This window comes from Siniperca chuatsi, linkage group LG4 (genome assembly GCF_020085105.1).
Source record: "Siniperca chuatsi isolate FFG_IHB_CAS linkage group LG4, ASM2008510v1, whole genome shotgun sequence".
NCBI lineage: Eukaryota > Metazoa > Chordata > Actinopteri > Centrarchiformes > Sinipercidae > Siniperca > Siniperca chuatsi.
The window spans coordinates 15,686,332-15,705,055 of NC_058045.1; the positions used below are offsets into that span (position 1 = coordinate 15,686,332).

At 40.4% G+C, this 18,724-nt stretch overlaps 1 protein-coding gene across 8 annotated transcripts in view; it reads right to left on the reverse strand.

Moving 5' to 3' along the window:
• The window catches only part of LOC122875608 (membrane-associated guanylate kinase, WW and PDZ domain-containing protein 2-like), an 80,202-nt gene that overhangs the window by 59,183 nt on the left and 2,295 nt on the right, over positions 1-18,724 (reverse strand). For 5 of the 8 annotated variants that reach the window (XM_044194973.1, XM_044194972.1, XM_044194979.1 and 2 more), the window contains exon 2: positions 858-974. In XM_044194973.1, coding sequence (XP_044050908.1) covers positions 858-974 — 117 coding nt within the window. Of the gene's footprint in view, positions 1-857; positions 975-2,682; positions 3,031-8,774; positions 8,794-18,724 lie in introns of those variants that run through there. The other 3 variants (XM_044194976.1, XM_044194975.1, XM_044194974.1) reach the window with 3 other exon arrangements.

Consider the following 18,724-nt stretch of genomic DNA (forward strand, 5'->3'; position numbering starts at 1 on the left):
CCTTTGCTTGCAAAACACCCAGACAGCATGATTAACATTAACAGAGGATACTGAAACATGTCAGACGAGTACAAAGCCCTTCAACAAACATCCACATGCTGCATGAATGTGTAGTCTGCAGAGTCAGGCATCAGAGCAGCTTCAGTCTCCAGAGAAGCTAATTCACGAGCTGCTCGGTGTATTGACAACAGGCGGAGCTGCTAGGGACGCCATCCCTTCAATGTCAATCACGGCAATGACATCGTCCCCCAACAGGCAAAAGGCACACGCACTGATAACACAATGTAGGCACAGACACGCACGTCCACATGCAACCCACAGGCGTGAAGTGTCTGAATGAGGATTGGTGGGCCCAGCGTAAAATTTCTCTGACAAAAGAAACATCTTCCTAATGTATCCAAGAGAGTGACGTGTTATTATCTTTGTATCTGTGTGTGTGTGTGTGTGTTGTGCTGAAGGGGGTAGGGCGTCAAGGCAACGCAAGCCTCCAGACAAGAGGGTGGTTGCCATGGAAACCTCAGGCTGAGAGCTCAGCAGCCGGACGATTGAGGGAAAAGAAGGAGCAATAGATGGCGAGAGACAGAGAGAAAGAGTGTGTGTGTGATGAAAAAATACAAGGGCAACATCCTGAGGGCAAAGAGGGAAAGCTAAAACAGAGAAAGAGAACAAAATAGAGCTGGAGGATGAGGAGGTAAGGGAAAAATATATCTGAGAAAGACAATGAAAAAGACAATTACAGACACACAGTGAGGCAGAGGAGAGGAGAAGATCAAAGAGGAGTGAAAGAAAGTGAGAGTGATGGAGTCCAGAAGGAAGGAGAGAGGACGGATAGAGACCGGGTGGTGATGTGGACTTACAGGGAACTGTGCGGAGGTAGAGGTTGTCTCTGATGATCTGCTGGTGGTCGTGGTCCACTGAGCCCTTGGAGAAGCGCAGGTTGAGGTAGTGCCGCAAATCCTTGTCAACCACCCCTCCTGAACACAAACACAGGAAGAGAGAAATTAGAGATTGTTTTCATTTGATAACATGTACGACACACAAGCCTGGCAAGTAACATTTTGTTGGAGTGATCTCCAGGTATCTTATTGGTTTTTGTTTCAAGATATTAAAGATTGGCTCTAGATCAATAGTGATGCAAGTGACACTATACTGGAAACAACTGAAAGGATTTCACTACACTGGGAGAACAAGCAGCCTGCCCAGTAGTCTGGTCATTACACACTCATGCTAAGCAGCCAAACATTACTCACACTCACAGAACTTTTAAATCCAAGTGGAGATCGCAAAGTTTCCAAAGATGCTAAACATGTCAGGCTGAATTTGGGGGAAATGTGTATAAAATGATGCACAAGACATATAAAATATTTCAGTTTGATGGAATGGTGCAGCCATAAAAAAATTCCTTCATAAATATTTTTCTCGGTGCAAACATTATATTACTTCAACAAAGAGCTGAAACAAGCTGACACAGAAAGTACAGCTTGTCATAACTGTCAGACAGTGAAGAGTAAGATTGAAGATGATTTTTAACAACCTTAAACATCCTTAAAGTAAAGGGGGAAAACTGTATGTTAAGGGTGTTAAAGGGGAAAAAACAAAACAAAAACAAGCTTTTGTGGTTGAATAGGAGGCAAAATGGCTTAATCAGATTGAAAGCTTGCACTGATTTTCACACCACAGCAAAACAGCAGAGGCTACTACACATGTTGAAGTAAACACACACACAGATCATGGTAATTGTGTAAATCAGTGATCCCCTTGGGGCTAAATATGCAGTGTCAGCAGGTTGGGTGACAAAGGCCTACAGAGGACAGAAGCTCACACCACCTCATCTCTGCCTCTCTGTCTCTGCTGATTATTTGTTGTACAAGCTGTCTTCCTTTTCATTAAGTCACTGAACTGAAACACAGCAAATAAATTACAAACATTAGTAAAGACTAAGAGCAGGCCAACATATCTGTACTGCACACAAACTGCATGATAATGTCCATGAATAGTTTCTCCTCCCTTCATCCCAAACCAAAGAAGCCCAGGAGGATGAGAGGAGGAGAACTTATTCTCCACACAACATTTGGTATGCAAGACTATCACATCCGACAGCGGGAGGGATGAGGTTACATGCCATGCATTTACAAATGAAAAACATGTCTTCTCACTCATGCATACTCTAGCGACCTCTTACCAAATTGATTTGACAGCATTCGGCCTACTGGTTGAGATTAATGCAGCGCCTACCCGTCAAAGAGAACATACAGCGTATCGTAGGAGAGAAGTAGAAATTCTTTACATGGGCTCACACTGCACAGACTGCAGATACCTATGTATGTGTGTTGCTGACACAGGTGATTGTGATGTTGCAATAATGAATCCTTTTGGAATAACATCTTATGTAAACTGACACCATTTTAGCGAGGCTGTGAAGCACTGAATTGCTTCACAAACAGCAAGGCTAGAGGAGAGGAGAGAGCCAGAAAAAGGAAGACAGGATGAAATCTTGATAAAAATTAAGACTGTTGCTGTTTTCAGATGGGTAAACATCACATCATACAGCCATGTATTCAGGCATAGGCCATATATTTGATTTGCACAGACACTGACACACATATTTATACATGCATACCAATACACATATATGTACATAGAGATGGAGAGAGACAGAGTTAAGAGAAAGGCAGTACAGACCAGGCACCTCATATGCAGCTAGCCCAGATGTTGTTAAAAGCAATCCTTTCTCCACAGGTATACATCCACAGACTGCCTGTCCTCCCAGGCGTCCTCTAGCCTTGCAACCAACCACTGCACATCTTCTGCCGCCTCAGTGAAATCTCACTGTCCTCCCTCCCGTCTCTGCTTCTCCACCGCTGCTCCAGCACACACACAGCACCTGGCTGCAGCCAATTTCAATCCCAGAAAAGAAGACATGGATGAGGGGGAAGGAAGATGCAGAGAGCCGCGGGGAGATGGAGATAGACGACGACCGTCGGGAGAAAAGAGAGGAGAAGGAGATGTGCCAGTGGGAAGCCGGGCTCCTAACAACCTGCCAGCGGATTGGCCAGAGAGCTTCCACAGTCCTGCAGCATCCCCTATCTGCTGCTGCTGTTACTGCACTGGAGTGTTTGTGCATTTGTATGGCGAGTTTTTGTGTGTGTGAGAGAGAGAGAGAGAGAGAGAGACATTGAGTAAGAGTAGGAAATAAATGTTTGTGTGTGAAAGCATTTGTAGATTTGTGTCTGTATTTCTGAGAGTGTGTGTGAGTGAGTGAGTGTGAGTACATCCAGATGCTCCCTGACATTCCTCAAATACTCTGTGTCTCGCCCACCAGATGCTCTCCCTGTTTGACCTTGTGTAAAAGTCACTGACTAGAGAGAAATACTGTGAAACGCAGCAGCAGCAGCAGCATATGTCACACTGAGGTTACACACACTCATACGCACACGGAGGGCTGATGAGCTCACAGCTGCAGACGCCAGTGAAGATGCCTTGAGCGCCGTCTTGGGCAAGGTTTGGTCTAAATACAAGGAATAAACAAACACCAACACAGAAACACATGCTCATGATATGAGAACTCATATCCACACTCATATCAGCTCAGGGCACAGTTGAGTGTGGAGGAGGATGGGTTTTTTATAAAGGGTCTTTATTGGTATAACTCTTCAAATAAGCAAATTTAGCAACCTCAGAGTTAGACTTGAAGCTTTAAGCATCACAGTCAACTTGTTTTGTGGCTGGCTGCATCAACAAAGCAGGAAGAATTCTGGGGAAGACAATTTTATAGATTTCCAAAAATTGCAGCACGTCAAGGGGAAAAAGATGACAGCCACGATCAATCACAAACTCATCAAGGCAGACAGCAAACAGTGAAGCTTCTGCTCAGTGAAGCATTACATTAGTCCATGCAGGTCACATAGTCTCTGCTGCCCATCAACTGTCAGGTCAGCTGATCCAAAAGAAACAACAAAAAAGCCCACTTCAACAAGGTGGCCCATTCAAGCTGCCAGCTCCACATTCCTCCCTGCAGCAGCAGCTAAACAGACTGCTGTTTCTGGTGGAGCTGCTGGCACTCCCTCGACCATGGCAGCCTCCACATTATTAATCAACACACTGCGATGGTACAGTGGGTCTCTATGGTCTTGTCTGTTGAATTTATATGTTCAATATCTCGTAGTATGTGTCTGCTCTGTTACTGCTGGGTGAGTTAACTGTGCTCCCGCTGAGTGTTTAGCATGCTGCTTGGATCCAAGTGTAGAGACAAAGCAGAGTCTGTACAATACAAACAACTGTGTGACTATTCGAGCAATAAATGGTTCTGACTGCATGGCAGTGAACATCAGGCCACATCTGGGGAGTATGTTTAACCAGGTACAGTTTTCCATTTTACCAAAAACAGCCTGGGAATCAACAAGAAATCAGTTTTACAGAGAGAGATGTATGAATGGTTGGTGGCCTACACAATATAATCTAATGCCTTCGTTGCTTAGCAACAACAACAAAAAAAGCAGATTTGTTTACACAGCTGACTTACCTGACACACCATAGCTACTGGTATAGCTATGGTGTGTGCAACACTGGTTCTGTGTTTGAAAGTAAATCATTTCATCTTAAACATCTACTATAACTGTGATTGGAGTGTATTTACATGTAAAAAAACAAACAGCGTGTACTTTAAAATGCCAACATACTAAAGTAATTTGATTTTGGGGGCATTTTTGCCATTTCTCAATTGATAGTATACAGTGCAGTTGACAGGCAGACAGGAAATGTGGAGAGATAGAGAAAAGGGTGTCACAAAACAGAGGTCCCCGCTAGACTTGAATGAAGGACAGTTTACGTGACACGCATCTTAGCCCCTATGCCACCACAGTGCCCCCGAATCAGCAGATTTTTAAGCGTGATGTTGATGGCCATTTTTGTCCTACAATGCAATATGCAGCAGAAAGGCAAGATACTCATATAAAGCCTAACTTATAAAAGCAACTGCCATTTCAAATAAGAACACAGCAAAAAATAAAACAAATAACAAAAAAAAAACAATAGCTATTTGCAACAGATAAGGATTGCAGTAGATCTGAAGTGTCAGATGGATATTTTATTGCATAACAAAATGGTGGCATGTGTTCACTATGAAGATATACAGTACTTTGTAGCTGGGACACCCTTGTAAATCTAAGATATTAGTTTGACTACATTGACTAGTTACTCTCCTCATCTTTGAATATAATTGACATTTTATCTTAACAGTAATCAAATGTCCATGTGGGATCAACAGCAGTTTCTTCCACTAATGTCAGTGGTGTAAATACCAGAACAACCAAACCAGGAATCCACAGTCTTGTTCTGGTATTTGCTCACTTCAGTAAAGAGCCTATGGTTGATTTCACTTGTGAAACCGAAACCAGCAGATCTGACATGAACTCCATCACTGTTACTTACTGCTGCTGTGGCTCTCAGACGCTCTCTGAGCAGCCAGGCCAACGGTGCTTCCATCCCCCGCTGAGGATCCGGATTTTCTCCTCATTAAACAGTCAGACATTTCATATAAAACTTTTCTTTCAAATGTAATTTTTTTACATAATTAAGTTTGCAGCTGGCTTTTCACCTATTACACAGCAACCACATATTCAGAGGAGAGTTCCTTCAATTTCGACCTAATTTCCATTTTGGAGACATTTTAATTTGCTTGATTTTTATATTTCATCTGAACTGCAGAATCAGCGTGAATTTAAGTTAATGTGGATGTATTTTTTCACATTTTTCCAGTGTTAAATATCCGTCAGTGATTAACTCATTAACTTGTTAATGATTTAGTTGATTGTAGATTTCCAACAGGTGGCACATGGATATTTAAGGTTGCACTGACACTTGTGTGATAAAAACAAAATCATTAAAGCTTAGTGTGTGGTCATCCTCTAATCAAAAGCCTAAACTAATCCAAACTAATGCCTTGTAAAGTGAGGATGAAAGATCTTCCTCATTTTTACTTTCCTTGTTTAAACAATAAACACCTTTGCAGGGTGTTGTTCATCTTTCCATCTTTGTGAAGACATTTATATGGATAAAACTACAGTTCAAGAACATTAAAGCTGCAATATAGCAGGCCTGATAATAATACAACTTTCCTCCCGGAGGTAGATTAATAAATTGTTAATCCTGCCTTCAATGCCGTCAGCAGGTCAAGATCACACTCCAACACCTGTCACTTATCTTGATGAGTTGTCTTCCTTGAAACAGCATCTAGCCTGAGGCCGAGCTCACCAGCATGTAAAGCAGATATTCTTTAATCAAAACAGAAACACAGGGTTCACCAGAGCCTCGCCTGCCATACATTTATCTCTGCTGTTATTTCTATTTTAACACCATACTGACATTATTTTTTCTTTTCCTGCTTTGTGCCTGTTACTTTCATTCCATTAGACATACAGTAGGTAAGCATGATGTTAAGCATGATTTTAATTGTAATATTTAAAAGACATACACAACTTTTACTTTCTGCACTGTATTTGGGTTTATATTTGGCCTGGGTCTCGATCTTCCACTTTTATCTAAGATGGTAGAGTTTTGATGTTTGGCGTGATCTGCAGTTTTGTCTTGTATTTTTATATTCTTAACATTGCTTATAATTGCTCATTTATATTTTATATTGTTTGTCATCCATGCATTTCAGTGACCTGAGTTTAATGCCTGGCTGCAAGGCAAATTTCCTTTGAGATATTAATAAAAGTTGCAGTTTGCAGTTTTAGTTGCAGCTAAAAACCAAAAGAATGTTTAATATTTTTGCTTGAAAAATGACCCAAACAATAACTTGATTATCAGAATAGTTGGCAAATTATTTTATGTAGATTGCTAATTGCTTAACCAACTAATTGGTTCCAATTTAGTTAGTTTTTAGTCTTACTGTAATAGGAACAATTAGCTCAACACTGGCCTATAGAAAACAGAAAATGTCTAAATGAAGTATAAATGAAAAGCCAATATCAGGAAAATGGTTTGATTTAGGCTCAATGACATGTTACATGCAGCACATATTCCTGAGCACTACTCTCTTCTAAAAAGGCAGGGCAGAATGCATTTCATTGTTTGTATGTACACCAACACGAGGCTTGAGGGAGGAGCAGATAGATGTAGAAACTAACAGGAGCCATTTTGTTTGATTTGAGAAGGCATAATTAAGTCTGACATGCCCACTCTCCCAGGAGACTGAGAGAGGAGGAAAGCAAAGTCGTGCCACATTGATTCTCTGAGTTTCTCTCCTCACAAAAGTTTAACTGCTCAACTCTTAAGTGCAAGCAACCCTGAAGTCACGCTTCAGGAACGCACGCTAGCATGCAAACTCATACCCTTACTGTACATGCACACACATGCACAAACACAAGGCCATGTCTTCACATATACATGCAAATAAAACTTCATAAGCAGAAGCAGAGAACAGAGTAACAGTGAGTCGTAGTCAAGGTGCAACATCATGTCGAAGTTGGCTAGACACTCAATACTTTGAATGTCAAAAAACAACTTCATATACAACTTTCCTGCACACAAATCCTGTCTCTCGCTTGACACACACATAAACACTCCCTCCTTTCCCCTAACTGAAGCACAGATAGACCTGACACACACCACAAACAAATAAACACCTGATCGAATACAAGCGACAAAGACACACACACACACACACGCTACCACACTGAGTAAACCGAGGATTTGTCTGGACGGTTAAAGGCTGAGATCTGAGATCTGTTGGTTGTGGGCATTTGGGGAGAGCTGAGGTGAAGTGGTGCTGTACCCGAGTGGTTATCACAGAGAACAAAACTTGGAGAGAGACTTCATGATCAATAGCTTGCCCGCACTCCCACAAGAGGTCACACAGCCTACAGAGGAGTACAAAACTGCAGGGCAGGAGTCAGCATATATACAGCTGCACCTCTGGAACACACACAGTAAAAAGAGGAATATGTCTTCGCCTGCTTCCTCATCCAAATTCTGCTCAAGCTACTGAGTTTAATAGACAATACCTCTCACCTCCTTCATGCCTCTCTGGACGAACACAGGAGCATCTAAAGCAAATACCACCAGGGTCAACTACTGAACACACAGCTGGACACTGACTGAGAATTATCTTTCACTATTATCATATACCTTGAACTCAAACCACGTTTTCTATTCCTTCTGTTTTTTTGCTTATGGCCTGGGGGAAAAATGTGGAGTGAAACTAAAATTGAATAGACCTATTTCACAAAAGACAATTTAATTTGTCAACACAGGTGTAACTAATAACATTACTAATTGCTACACTGCATTGCAAGAACAATGAACAAAGTGATTGTCCTGCAATGACAAGTCTAAATGTAAACATCTGCTGTGCAAAATCTGATTCATATGAGAATGATAAAGAAACAAGAGTGGTCTGATAAAAGCAGGGCTATCAAGATTTCAGTTAGCAAGATAAATTTAGGCAACATGTAGCTAACACAAAATGCAAGAAGGGCATGGAGGAAAAGAAAAACTCACTCAAAAAATCAATCAAATACAAAAAAAAAAAGAAGTGAGCTTCTTGTCTTTTGTGTTTAATGTTGTAGCATCACATAAAGGAAAGCCTTGACTGATGGTCCAGTGTCTGTTTGTTTGTGTGTGCACTTCATTAAACCAGCATGAGCGCTAGCTTAAACAGAAAAGTAACAGTTACATTAACGTTACTTGGCTAATGTTAGGTTAATAGCAAACTTAAACAAGCTAATTTAGAATATACAAATAAACTGAAAATGTAAATTAATTAAAAGTACCTTGTTGACACTTTCGACTGGAGATAAACTCAAACTAAATTCTCCCATACTGCCTAATTAGCTGCTGCAATCCTTACCGTTAATTTCAAAATAAGGGAATCACAAAATAAAAGCCATAGAACAAAATAACACAAACACACATATGGCGTGAAACCAACCATGTATGGGGGTCATTTACAAATATTATTTGTATACTGAGCATCTTGAACACAAAAAATCCCTCTGAATGAATAAAGCTTTATCTTATCTTGAATAGATTTCTTTAGGAGGTGGACTTTCCCTATGTCTTCTTCTCTAAAGAACTTGTTTCTCTAATTTCCCTCTTCATTTCCCTAAACCCACTCATTGCTACTATTCTGTTTTTCCATCTATCCTTTATGGTCCTCACCCTGTTTCCCCTAGCTGTCCCTCCATTGTCCCATCTGATATTTTAGTTGACCAATTTCTCTCTCTGTCTCTTCATTCACCTCTCCAGTGGTCCCATTTAGACTACCCTGATCTGACCTAGTCTACTTTTTCTTGTTTTACAGTCCCAATTAGGCACAGGTAGTTGGAGCTGGCCTCAGAAGATCTGTGTGTGTGTGTGTGTGTGTGTGAGAGCGAGAGCGAGAGAAAAAGTGTGTGTGTGAATTATTCTGTGTATGTACAGATTTTCTGTGTATTGTAAAGGCCATTTAGCTGTGAATTAAGTAGGCAGCAGGGCCCATTATTAATAGTAAATGACAGAGCCTCTATCCTAAAGGTCTTAATATTGATCCCCCCTATCCTCAGACTAGTCTTAATGATGAGGTTCCTCCATGTCTTTCTCTACAGTGCCGTAATCAAGGCCAGACACACATTTACAACCTCTGAGTCACAATAAAGAGAAACAAGCCCACACTCCAAATGAGACTTCAAGATTACAAGAGGGAGGTTATAGGAATTGCCAACCCTAATATTCCTTGTAACGTCCTCCTCCTCCCACAGCGGGTAAATGAATTCCTCGTCTCCCCTCACCTCGCACGTCTATGCTGATGAGATAAATACTGATGGACGTGAGGAGGTGTGTGTTTTTGTGTATGTGTTGGCTCTTGTTTTAAATGTAACTATATGGAGATGTTTGTCACTCCTGATTGCGCTCTCCAGTTCAAGCGGCGCCCCTCACACTATCAGGAAACAACAAGCAGGATATGCATCTTAATTAGAATTAAAGCAAAAGACTGACGGAGAGCTGCAGAAGAAGAGGAGAGAGCATGACGAAAGAGTCAAGGAATAAAACTCTAGAGGAAGGGCAACGGTGTGTGTGGGCTCAAACACTTCATCCTCTGTTCTATAGCAGTGGAAAGCTGAGTAACAATAATGAGAAAATAGGGAGAGAGGGGGAGATATGAAAGATCCTTAGAGGCAACAGAGAGTAATAAGAAATTCATTGGTCTGGGGGCGCAGCGGTCGATAACCCGAGGGCTTAAAACCAGTAGGGGTGTGTTCCCGGTCAATACAAAAAATTAATAATTGTGGCTGAAAGAAGGCCACCCTCTGAGCACCGTAATGATTCTTCTCTCCAATGCTTCATTTGGCTGCTATGGTCTGATAGTCTAATAAAGCCTGTCTGTATCACTACAGGGCCCCTTCATGCTGCTAAATACACGCCAAAATGAATTGTATTCAGCTCAACTGACCTAACTGCTCCTTTCTTTTCCTCATTACGTGTTGGGATGAACTATATGAACAGGAATGTTAGACACGCCCAGCACATAAAGTCAGCAAGAAGTGGCCATAACACATCCTAACAATTCAGGTGGGAAACTACTTATAAGCTCTTCACAAAGCAGACATTTTGCTCTGACTCATCAACACGGTGATTGTAATTTCATTCTGACCATCCTCTTATACGGTGCTCCAAATATTATCAGAGAAAAAACATAACTTATTACAGCTAATCATAATAAAACGCATATCTGGATCTGACAACACTAACAAAGTACTGATGTCAACACTAAAATTGAAGCATTGTAACATGTGAATAGCATACCTGAATCCAGTGTGGTTTCTTAAACTGTGTTACACTTTGTTAATTAGCTGGTAGTTGTTCACCTGGATTTGGACAGGGACACCAGTGTTTTCAGACAGTTTCTGCCTAGTACACAGTTTTTAGGAGCAAGAGCCAACCTTAGAAAAAGATACAAAACATTTAAAAAAAAAAAAGTCAACACCTGTTGACAGTGTGTTCAATGGATTATCCAGGAAAACCAGAACATTATTTCCAAGAAGACAAGTTCCAAGTTATTTTTATTTACCTTCATTATTTCAAGTTGGATGCTGACTGTTACAACTGACAGACTGGAGGGAGACACCGAGAATGATTGGAATGCTCTTTATTGAATGACAGGAGAGTGCTAGGAAACGGGTCGTGGGTGAAGGGAGCCGAGACTGGGGAGTCACTGGTGAAGCCACAAACGACTGGTGATGCCAAGGAGGACTGGTGGAGCCACGGGGGAGTGAAGCCACAGGAGACGCTGGAGAAACCACAGGAGATACTGGAGACCGGGGAAAGCATGGGAAACCAACACGATGGATGGATGGATGGATGGATGGTCTGGTGCATGAAGTCCTACACGCGAACAAGGTCAGACACTGAGTGAGGAGAGTGGAGTGGTTCTATACTGGCTGTGATTGGGATTGATGGGGAGCAGGAGTGTGATTGGGAGCAGGTGTGGGTGATTACAGGCTGGTGAGGACATGACAGGCTGTGACACTGACATCTCAAGAGTTTCAATCTCTGGGCAAATCAAACCAAAACTATCTGCATGGATAGATACTATTACTATATACAGTATATACTATTTTATAATTTAAGTGAACCTACTATTTCAGTGGAAAGCTTAAGTCTATAGCTTAAAAGAACATGATTAAGTCATGATTTGCTTTTTAAAACACAAATAAATAAATTCCAGACATAATCTTGTACCTCCATCTCAAACAGTGGAGTTGCTTTAGTACAACTATGCAACATTATTCCAGACAGGCTGAACTCAGAAGAGCCCTGTTTATAATTACAGTCTCCTTGTGACACCAGTAACAGTTTTTACAGAGCAGTTCAGCAACAACTGTCAGGTAAAAAGATGACCGCTAAAGGTTTAAACCTTTACCATGTTGATATAAAATATTGGGCAGTCAAATAAATAGCATCACTTCTGAGGCAACTGAGTACTAAATGATTTGACAGCTACTGTCCTCTACTGGTGGGAAGTATCAACTACAGTGATTAAATGGTCCTGAATGCAAATGAAGCACTTAAACACATCAGCTGAGATTTCTTCCAGCAAGACAGGAAGCTGCCTGCAGCTGCAATGAACATGATTAGGTCAGCAGGGATTCAGGTTCAGGTAAAATCCATTATCTCTTGATTTTCCTCAAAAATATATAAAACAAAGGTTGACACATATACATAAAAAGAAGCAGACGAATTAGAGGATTTTGTTGAGGTGTGAATGTATAAAAAGGGCTTTAGTGCATATCGTGACAATGTCCCTCATGTTTTATACATTCAGTATATATAATACCGTGCATATGAGTTGGCTCCAATCCAAGATATTCAGCTCAGGAATGATGGGGAGCATCTTTAGAAAGTCAGAAAATCACACAACATTGTTGGTAACCATCCACAAGCTTCAGTGCAGCAGCTGGAGAGGCTCCTGACGCCAGCTTTTATAATCCTTCTCATTCAGATCTGAAGCCCACAGCAAAGCTATCAGATTAGCACTGCTGGCTAATCTACACTGTGTCAATGAATGAAAACCATCCGCTGCCTTCTGTGCTGCCACGCCTGACTGAATAAGATATGATTCTGTGAAACTGGGAGGGGGGACTCTTGTTTCAGCACCGACCTGACTCCACTGTCACAGAAAGTTAGGTACATACAGCACATACCATTTTGAAGGCAGACCTTATGTGTCTTATACTGTGAATCTGTTTGTGTGTGTGTGTGTGTGTGTGTGTGTGTGTGTGTGTGTGTGTGTGTGTGTGTGTGTGTGACAGCTGAGGGAACACACACACAAGCCCAAACACATACAAACTGAATAACTTTCAGTTCAAGTTGATGTAGCAGTCGTGATGAGCCAGATGTCCTGGCTGCCTCTATTTCTACAGGTGAGAGATGGTTGTGTCTCTCAGCTACAGCGGCCTCACTGAGCTCTCCCTCCTGCAGAGTGACTGAGGCCAGGAGGGGGAAACAGGCAGGGTGCCAGGACCTCACATGGGAGTCTTAATGATGAGGACAATAGTGACTATTGCCATTGTTGAAATGCAACATGCAACAACAAGAACATTTAGTCAAGTACTATATTTAAGTACACATACTAATAAGTACTTGTACTTTACTTTAGTGCTTCCATTTCATGCCACTTTACGTTTCTAGTCCACTACATTTCAAAGAGAAATATTGTACTTTTTACCCCACTACATTTAATTGAGAGCTATATTTACCAGTTACTTTGCAAATTGAGATTCCACATACCAAACATATGATGGGTTTATAAAATCTGTTGCATCAATAAAGATTAAACAACAAGACAGTACATGAACTAGTTCAAACTAGCGCCACCTCAACCAAGTACATCAGTAAAGTGCTGCTTATACATTTATGCATCAGTAATATTAATAATACATTATAGTATATATAATGACAGGGGCCATTCTTCTGCATTGAGCCATTTTACTTTTGACACTTTAAGGACATACTTCTACTTTAGTAAAATTCTGAATGCAGGACTGTTACTTGTAATGGAGTATTTGTATACTGTGATATTGTTACTTTCACTTAAGTAAAGGATCTGAATACTTCTGCCACCACTGCTATTTGCTATATTAAAAAAAGCCACTGAGGAGCTGCTGATGTTTAAGATTTTCTTACGAATCGTACATCCAATAATGTCCTCAGTTTGCCCGTCAGCAAAAGTCACATATATTATAAAGCTCACCAGAGGTTGTTGTAGTGTAGTACATTGTTTCCTTCAACAAAACCACAATTAGGGCATGAACACAGGCACGGTCAAAAACTGTATGTTTCTTTTACAAAGCAGAAGCACCTGAACTTGATTACATGAGCTTCCTTAAATAAGATAATGATGCTCCACCAAGTGGTCAGATGTGTAAATACAAATAAACATGACTACAAATAAGTAAAAATGGTTTCTACACATATGCCTTGTAAAAACCTATTTCCAGTGTTAAATGTAAAATGACAGAAGTGTGCAGTTCATTTCTATTGGCTCAGCACTAATGACATGATGCAGAAATGTTTAGACAGAAAGTCAATAATATAAATATGGTATACTCCACACACTGCCAAAAGGTATATTTATGTACAAAAAGCAAAAGGTGTACAAACATGAACAACAAATACACAAACATACAAATTAAGAAATAAAGAAAAGTGGCTGCTTTAGAGCACTAATGCTATCATGTTTTGTGCTCTTCTGTCCAGCTATCTCTTTTCTTATTGTTCCCACAATAACCATATTACACACTCCCACCCACACACACACACACACCCTCACACTCACAAACATCATGAATAATCATAAGAATATGGTGTTTTATCTCAGCCAAATGAACTGCTTTGGCAACATCCTACTTATGTGAAATATGTCCTCTTTTTCAAAATACGACCCCACACACTGCATCATATAGTCACGTTACCATGGTGATCCATCTCAATAACGTCTGTGCTGTTATTCTGGAAAACCCCGTAAACCTGACTCATTTCTTTTGACTTATGAAAACAACACCTCTGTTGGTGAGGCCAAAATCTCCATTTCAATCGCCTTGTGATTGGCTGCGAGGGCATCGCAACCAATCATACACCACCATTACTAAAAGAAGTAAATGTATCAGACATTTCACTTCATCATGGTTGGTAGAAACTCTGATCCTATTATGACTGAAGATAGTAAAAATGCCTCGACAAAACCTCCTTTCAGTCATATCTTATAAACACAAACACCACTTCTATCTACATTTCATAAACATACGCAGCAGCACAGTCCCAGATTGTCCCATGCAGTGTGTCCACGGTGAGGAGAATTACATTGACCTAATTCACTTAACTGGTCCAGTTAGATATGTGGTCATTGGCTGGCTGAGCTTGAGTTTGATCCTCTGAGCCGAGCTCCAGCAGCTTCTAGCCTCAATAAAATCATCCTCCGCCTCTGACAGAACTCATCTCTTGGTGAGTTATTAATACCAACAGAGCAGACAGGATGCTTTGCACGGATTCTTCAAGCTTCTCATCAACAAAGCGACACGAGAGGAGCAGAAGGTCGCCTTCTCTCCCTCTGCTCCATCTGTCCCTCCATACTGTACCCACATTAAGAGGACTGGCAGGACTCGGACAGCCGAGTCAGAAAACTTGACAACTTCAAACAATCCTCATTCTAGAAACACTAAAATGCAAATTGTACACCAATTATTTCATGCTGCAACGTGGCTTTATTTTGTAGTGACTCTGAGATTAGTGCTTACATTGACCATTAGCTACAGTCGTCCCCCAAACAGCGATTATCTAATCATAGAATCACAACAACCATAACTAGGCGTAGAAGGCCTGTCTACCTTTGAATTTCTCACATGTTGTAGCTTTGTGCATGCAATACTCTTTTTTTAGCCTTTCCAAAACCAAAAATACAAGAGAAAAGTGTAAGGAATAGATTAAACTGTGTTTATCTGCTCTAACATAAGCTGCAAACCTTAGCATGCCGACTAACTAGATTTCTACCTACAGTAGTAAATTACTTCCATAGGAAAGAGGCCTGTTATTAGCTAACTGCATTATTTTGGTTACAGGTTATGCTAGAAAAATGGGGTCTAAACCACTGTATCAGAGTTCAGAGTAAAGATTGCAGCTCTGTTCTGCACTGTATTTGGTTTGGGGAAGCAATTCCCACCAAAACTTGAGTTAGCGTTACATTTGCATCAATTATTCCTCATCCTCAAATCCTTTTCTATGTAAAAGAGAAGCATACTGAAATATATTGAAATATATTTGAAAATACAAACATTAAAACATAAACCTGACCACTGTGTTGTTAGGCTACAAACATTTCAAAGTTTGTGTTAGAACAAATGACATTTTAATGACATGCTGCTTTACCCGCAGTCTTTTAGCATTATTTCATGTACACAGCCACCACATGCTTAGTTAAAATGCTTTTCCAGGGTTGTTGTTTTAAAGAGTTTGTTGGAAACATTAAAAAGTCAGCTGGAGACAGAGTTCTCAGCCAACTTGCAGAGTGTTAGCATTCCTAGCTAGCTACAGCTGTTAAAATCTGCTAGCAACAGTCATCACTTCAGCGAGCAACATCAACGGTCATTGGCTAGAAATGGGAGCTCTGTTTTTGTTTACTTCTGTCTGAAATCAAGGACCTGTTGTTTCAAAAATTACTAAGATGTTTGAGTAGTAAATCTGCCACCATTATCAGTGTAAACTGCATATGTGCCATGCTAGAATGAGAAACTTGACTGTCTACAGTCAATGGGATGGACAGGAAGTTTAAGAGAGAATTTTATATTTCAAATAAAGTGGTTATATTCATCTGCTGGATCCCTGTTTACAGTTACAGCCTGGCCTGCCCTATATAGGCTGTGACCGAGAGCTGCTGCACAGTGTGACAGAGGCTGGCTGTGCTCCACTTAGATGTTAAAGGGCATGTTAACATTTTGAATTCATGTTGCTTTTCTTCAGAAAGCACCACATATTGTTCTCATAAAACCTGAGTGGGTGAAACGTCCCGGGGTCTTCCTCCTCCACACTCCTCTCTGAGAGGCAAAAACACCAATTGGAAAGAAGAAAATTACATTTCACGTAGGCAATATCAGCAAGCAATGACATATTTTTTGCTTTAAGTATGCATTTGTTATCCAGAGCTAAGTACCTTCAGGTAGGGAAAATAGCATTTTTGAAATTCTGTTTATTCTTATGCAAATCAGAGCAACATTTGTTGTGGATTCAGCCTGGGATGATGGCCCTAATCTAATCTGAATGAAAAAATACAAGACTAAAAATAGCTGACATTAATATTATTTATATCACTGTATTTGTGCCACAGCTATTTATGACAAAAGATTAATGCCAATTAAAGGCAACTATAAAGAGAGCTGGGTTATTTAGAGGTGGATACATATTTAATTTTAATAAATATCGTTTTCCTTCAAGTGTTTTTCCTTTTTTCCTAAAACTGAGAATAAACAGGAAAAACTAAGCAGCTCTGAAATGGAATTGACAAAACCAATAATTATAAAGTTATGAAACTACTCTAGCACAATGTCCTGTAAACCGAAATCTGTAGTTGTTTTCCTTCATTAGGGAGAAAGGAAAGACAAAGACAAGGTTATCACTAATATTTTGTCCATTGTACTTTGGTTATCACGACAAGTTGGCACAACAAAGACACGTCATAATTATAGAAACAAGCACTTTAGAAAATCTGTTTATTTTGATTTTGAAAAATGACGAATCTGCCAGAGATAATCTGAAAAAAAAAAAAATCACAAGATTGAATTCTGTGTCTCCCAAAGTGTGTAATCTCACACCTTCACCATACTCTTCTCTTAAAACCCCACCTCTCTTTCTCACTCACACACACTCATTCACACTTCTCTCCTCTCCAGACTGTTCTAACACCTCTCGGTGGTTATGATCTTCATGGCACTTTTATAAATCTGCCTCACTGAGCCGAGCAGCTGGTTGCACTTCACTTCTGCTTGGTGCTGATGGGAAGATGAACATGGACTAGAGATGTTTATCAGATAATTACGTACAGATGGACACGGCCAATAACTAATTTGCAAACCAGCATTTAAAAGAAAATCTATAACCATATGTTTTTTTTCAAATTCCAAATGCATTTGGAAGTATTCTTATCATTCGAGTTCAAAAACAATGTGTGCATGCAAGAGAAATTATTGATAACACTAAGTGAGGCAGTGGGCATTTTTCACTTTAGACATTTTGAATTGTCATCATAGGAAAAGCACAAAAGTGTTACTAATAACATTAATGATGACTCTGCTCTACTCAAGTGTCCCAATAAGCCATGACAGTGACAGTGAGCCAGCATGCACAATACCAGGACCCTAAAAATGAAGCAGCTAAATGGAATTCAGCCATCATTCATTTTATTTAGCTTTAACAGCTCCAGAAAATGCGTAAAATCTTTTTGTTTTGTTTTGATTTTCTGGTGAAGTTTGGTGTTGTGTTGTTATACTGCCATTAGTTGAAATTTATTTTCATGACAGAGAACTGAGACCCTTGAAACAGTTAGATACACACAAACACACACACACACACACACACAGCAGAAGAATAAATAACAGCCCTCTTGAGATGCACACTCAAACCACGTTTTTTTCCTGGCAGTTCCACTATCACATTAAAGTCATTTTTCTGCTAAACAAAACAGTGGGCCACGATTGACCGACTGATTAATTGATTTAATAGCTAGTTATATAGCACAAGATGTCTATGGATGCTATTATAAGGTGACTTGATGCACCCTCACACCTGCATTTTGTGATGTGCAAGAAAACCTGCCAACACAGGACTTGTGAAAACGATACCGTCTGTGTTCATGGCTCAGTCTATAAACTGGCCCAGAATTGGGTTGAGAATGCAGTATGCACCACAAATAAAACAGGTTTGTTCCAGTAAAAGGTGTATAATATTCCCACACTTACAAAGCAGTGTCCTGTCCTATATATCCGGATATGTCTGTTTCCTGAAATCTGCGATGAGTGCAGATGAAACAGTGTGTGTGAGGAGGTCAAGGCAGAGTCAGGCTTTGAGCTCACTCTGGTGGTCCAGCAGGCCTCGCTGTCACTGCTGTACTCCCTCAGGGACAGAAGGGGGGTTTCTACCTGAAAATAGTCTGTTAAAATGTGTAAGTGTGTGTGAATGTTCGGACTGGTCAGTCAGA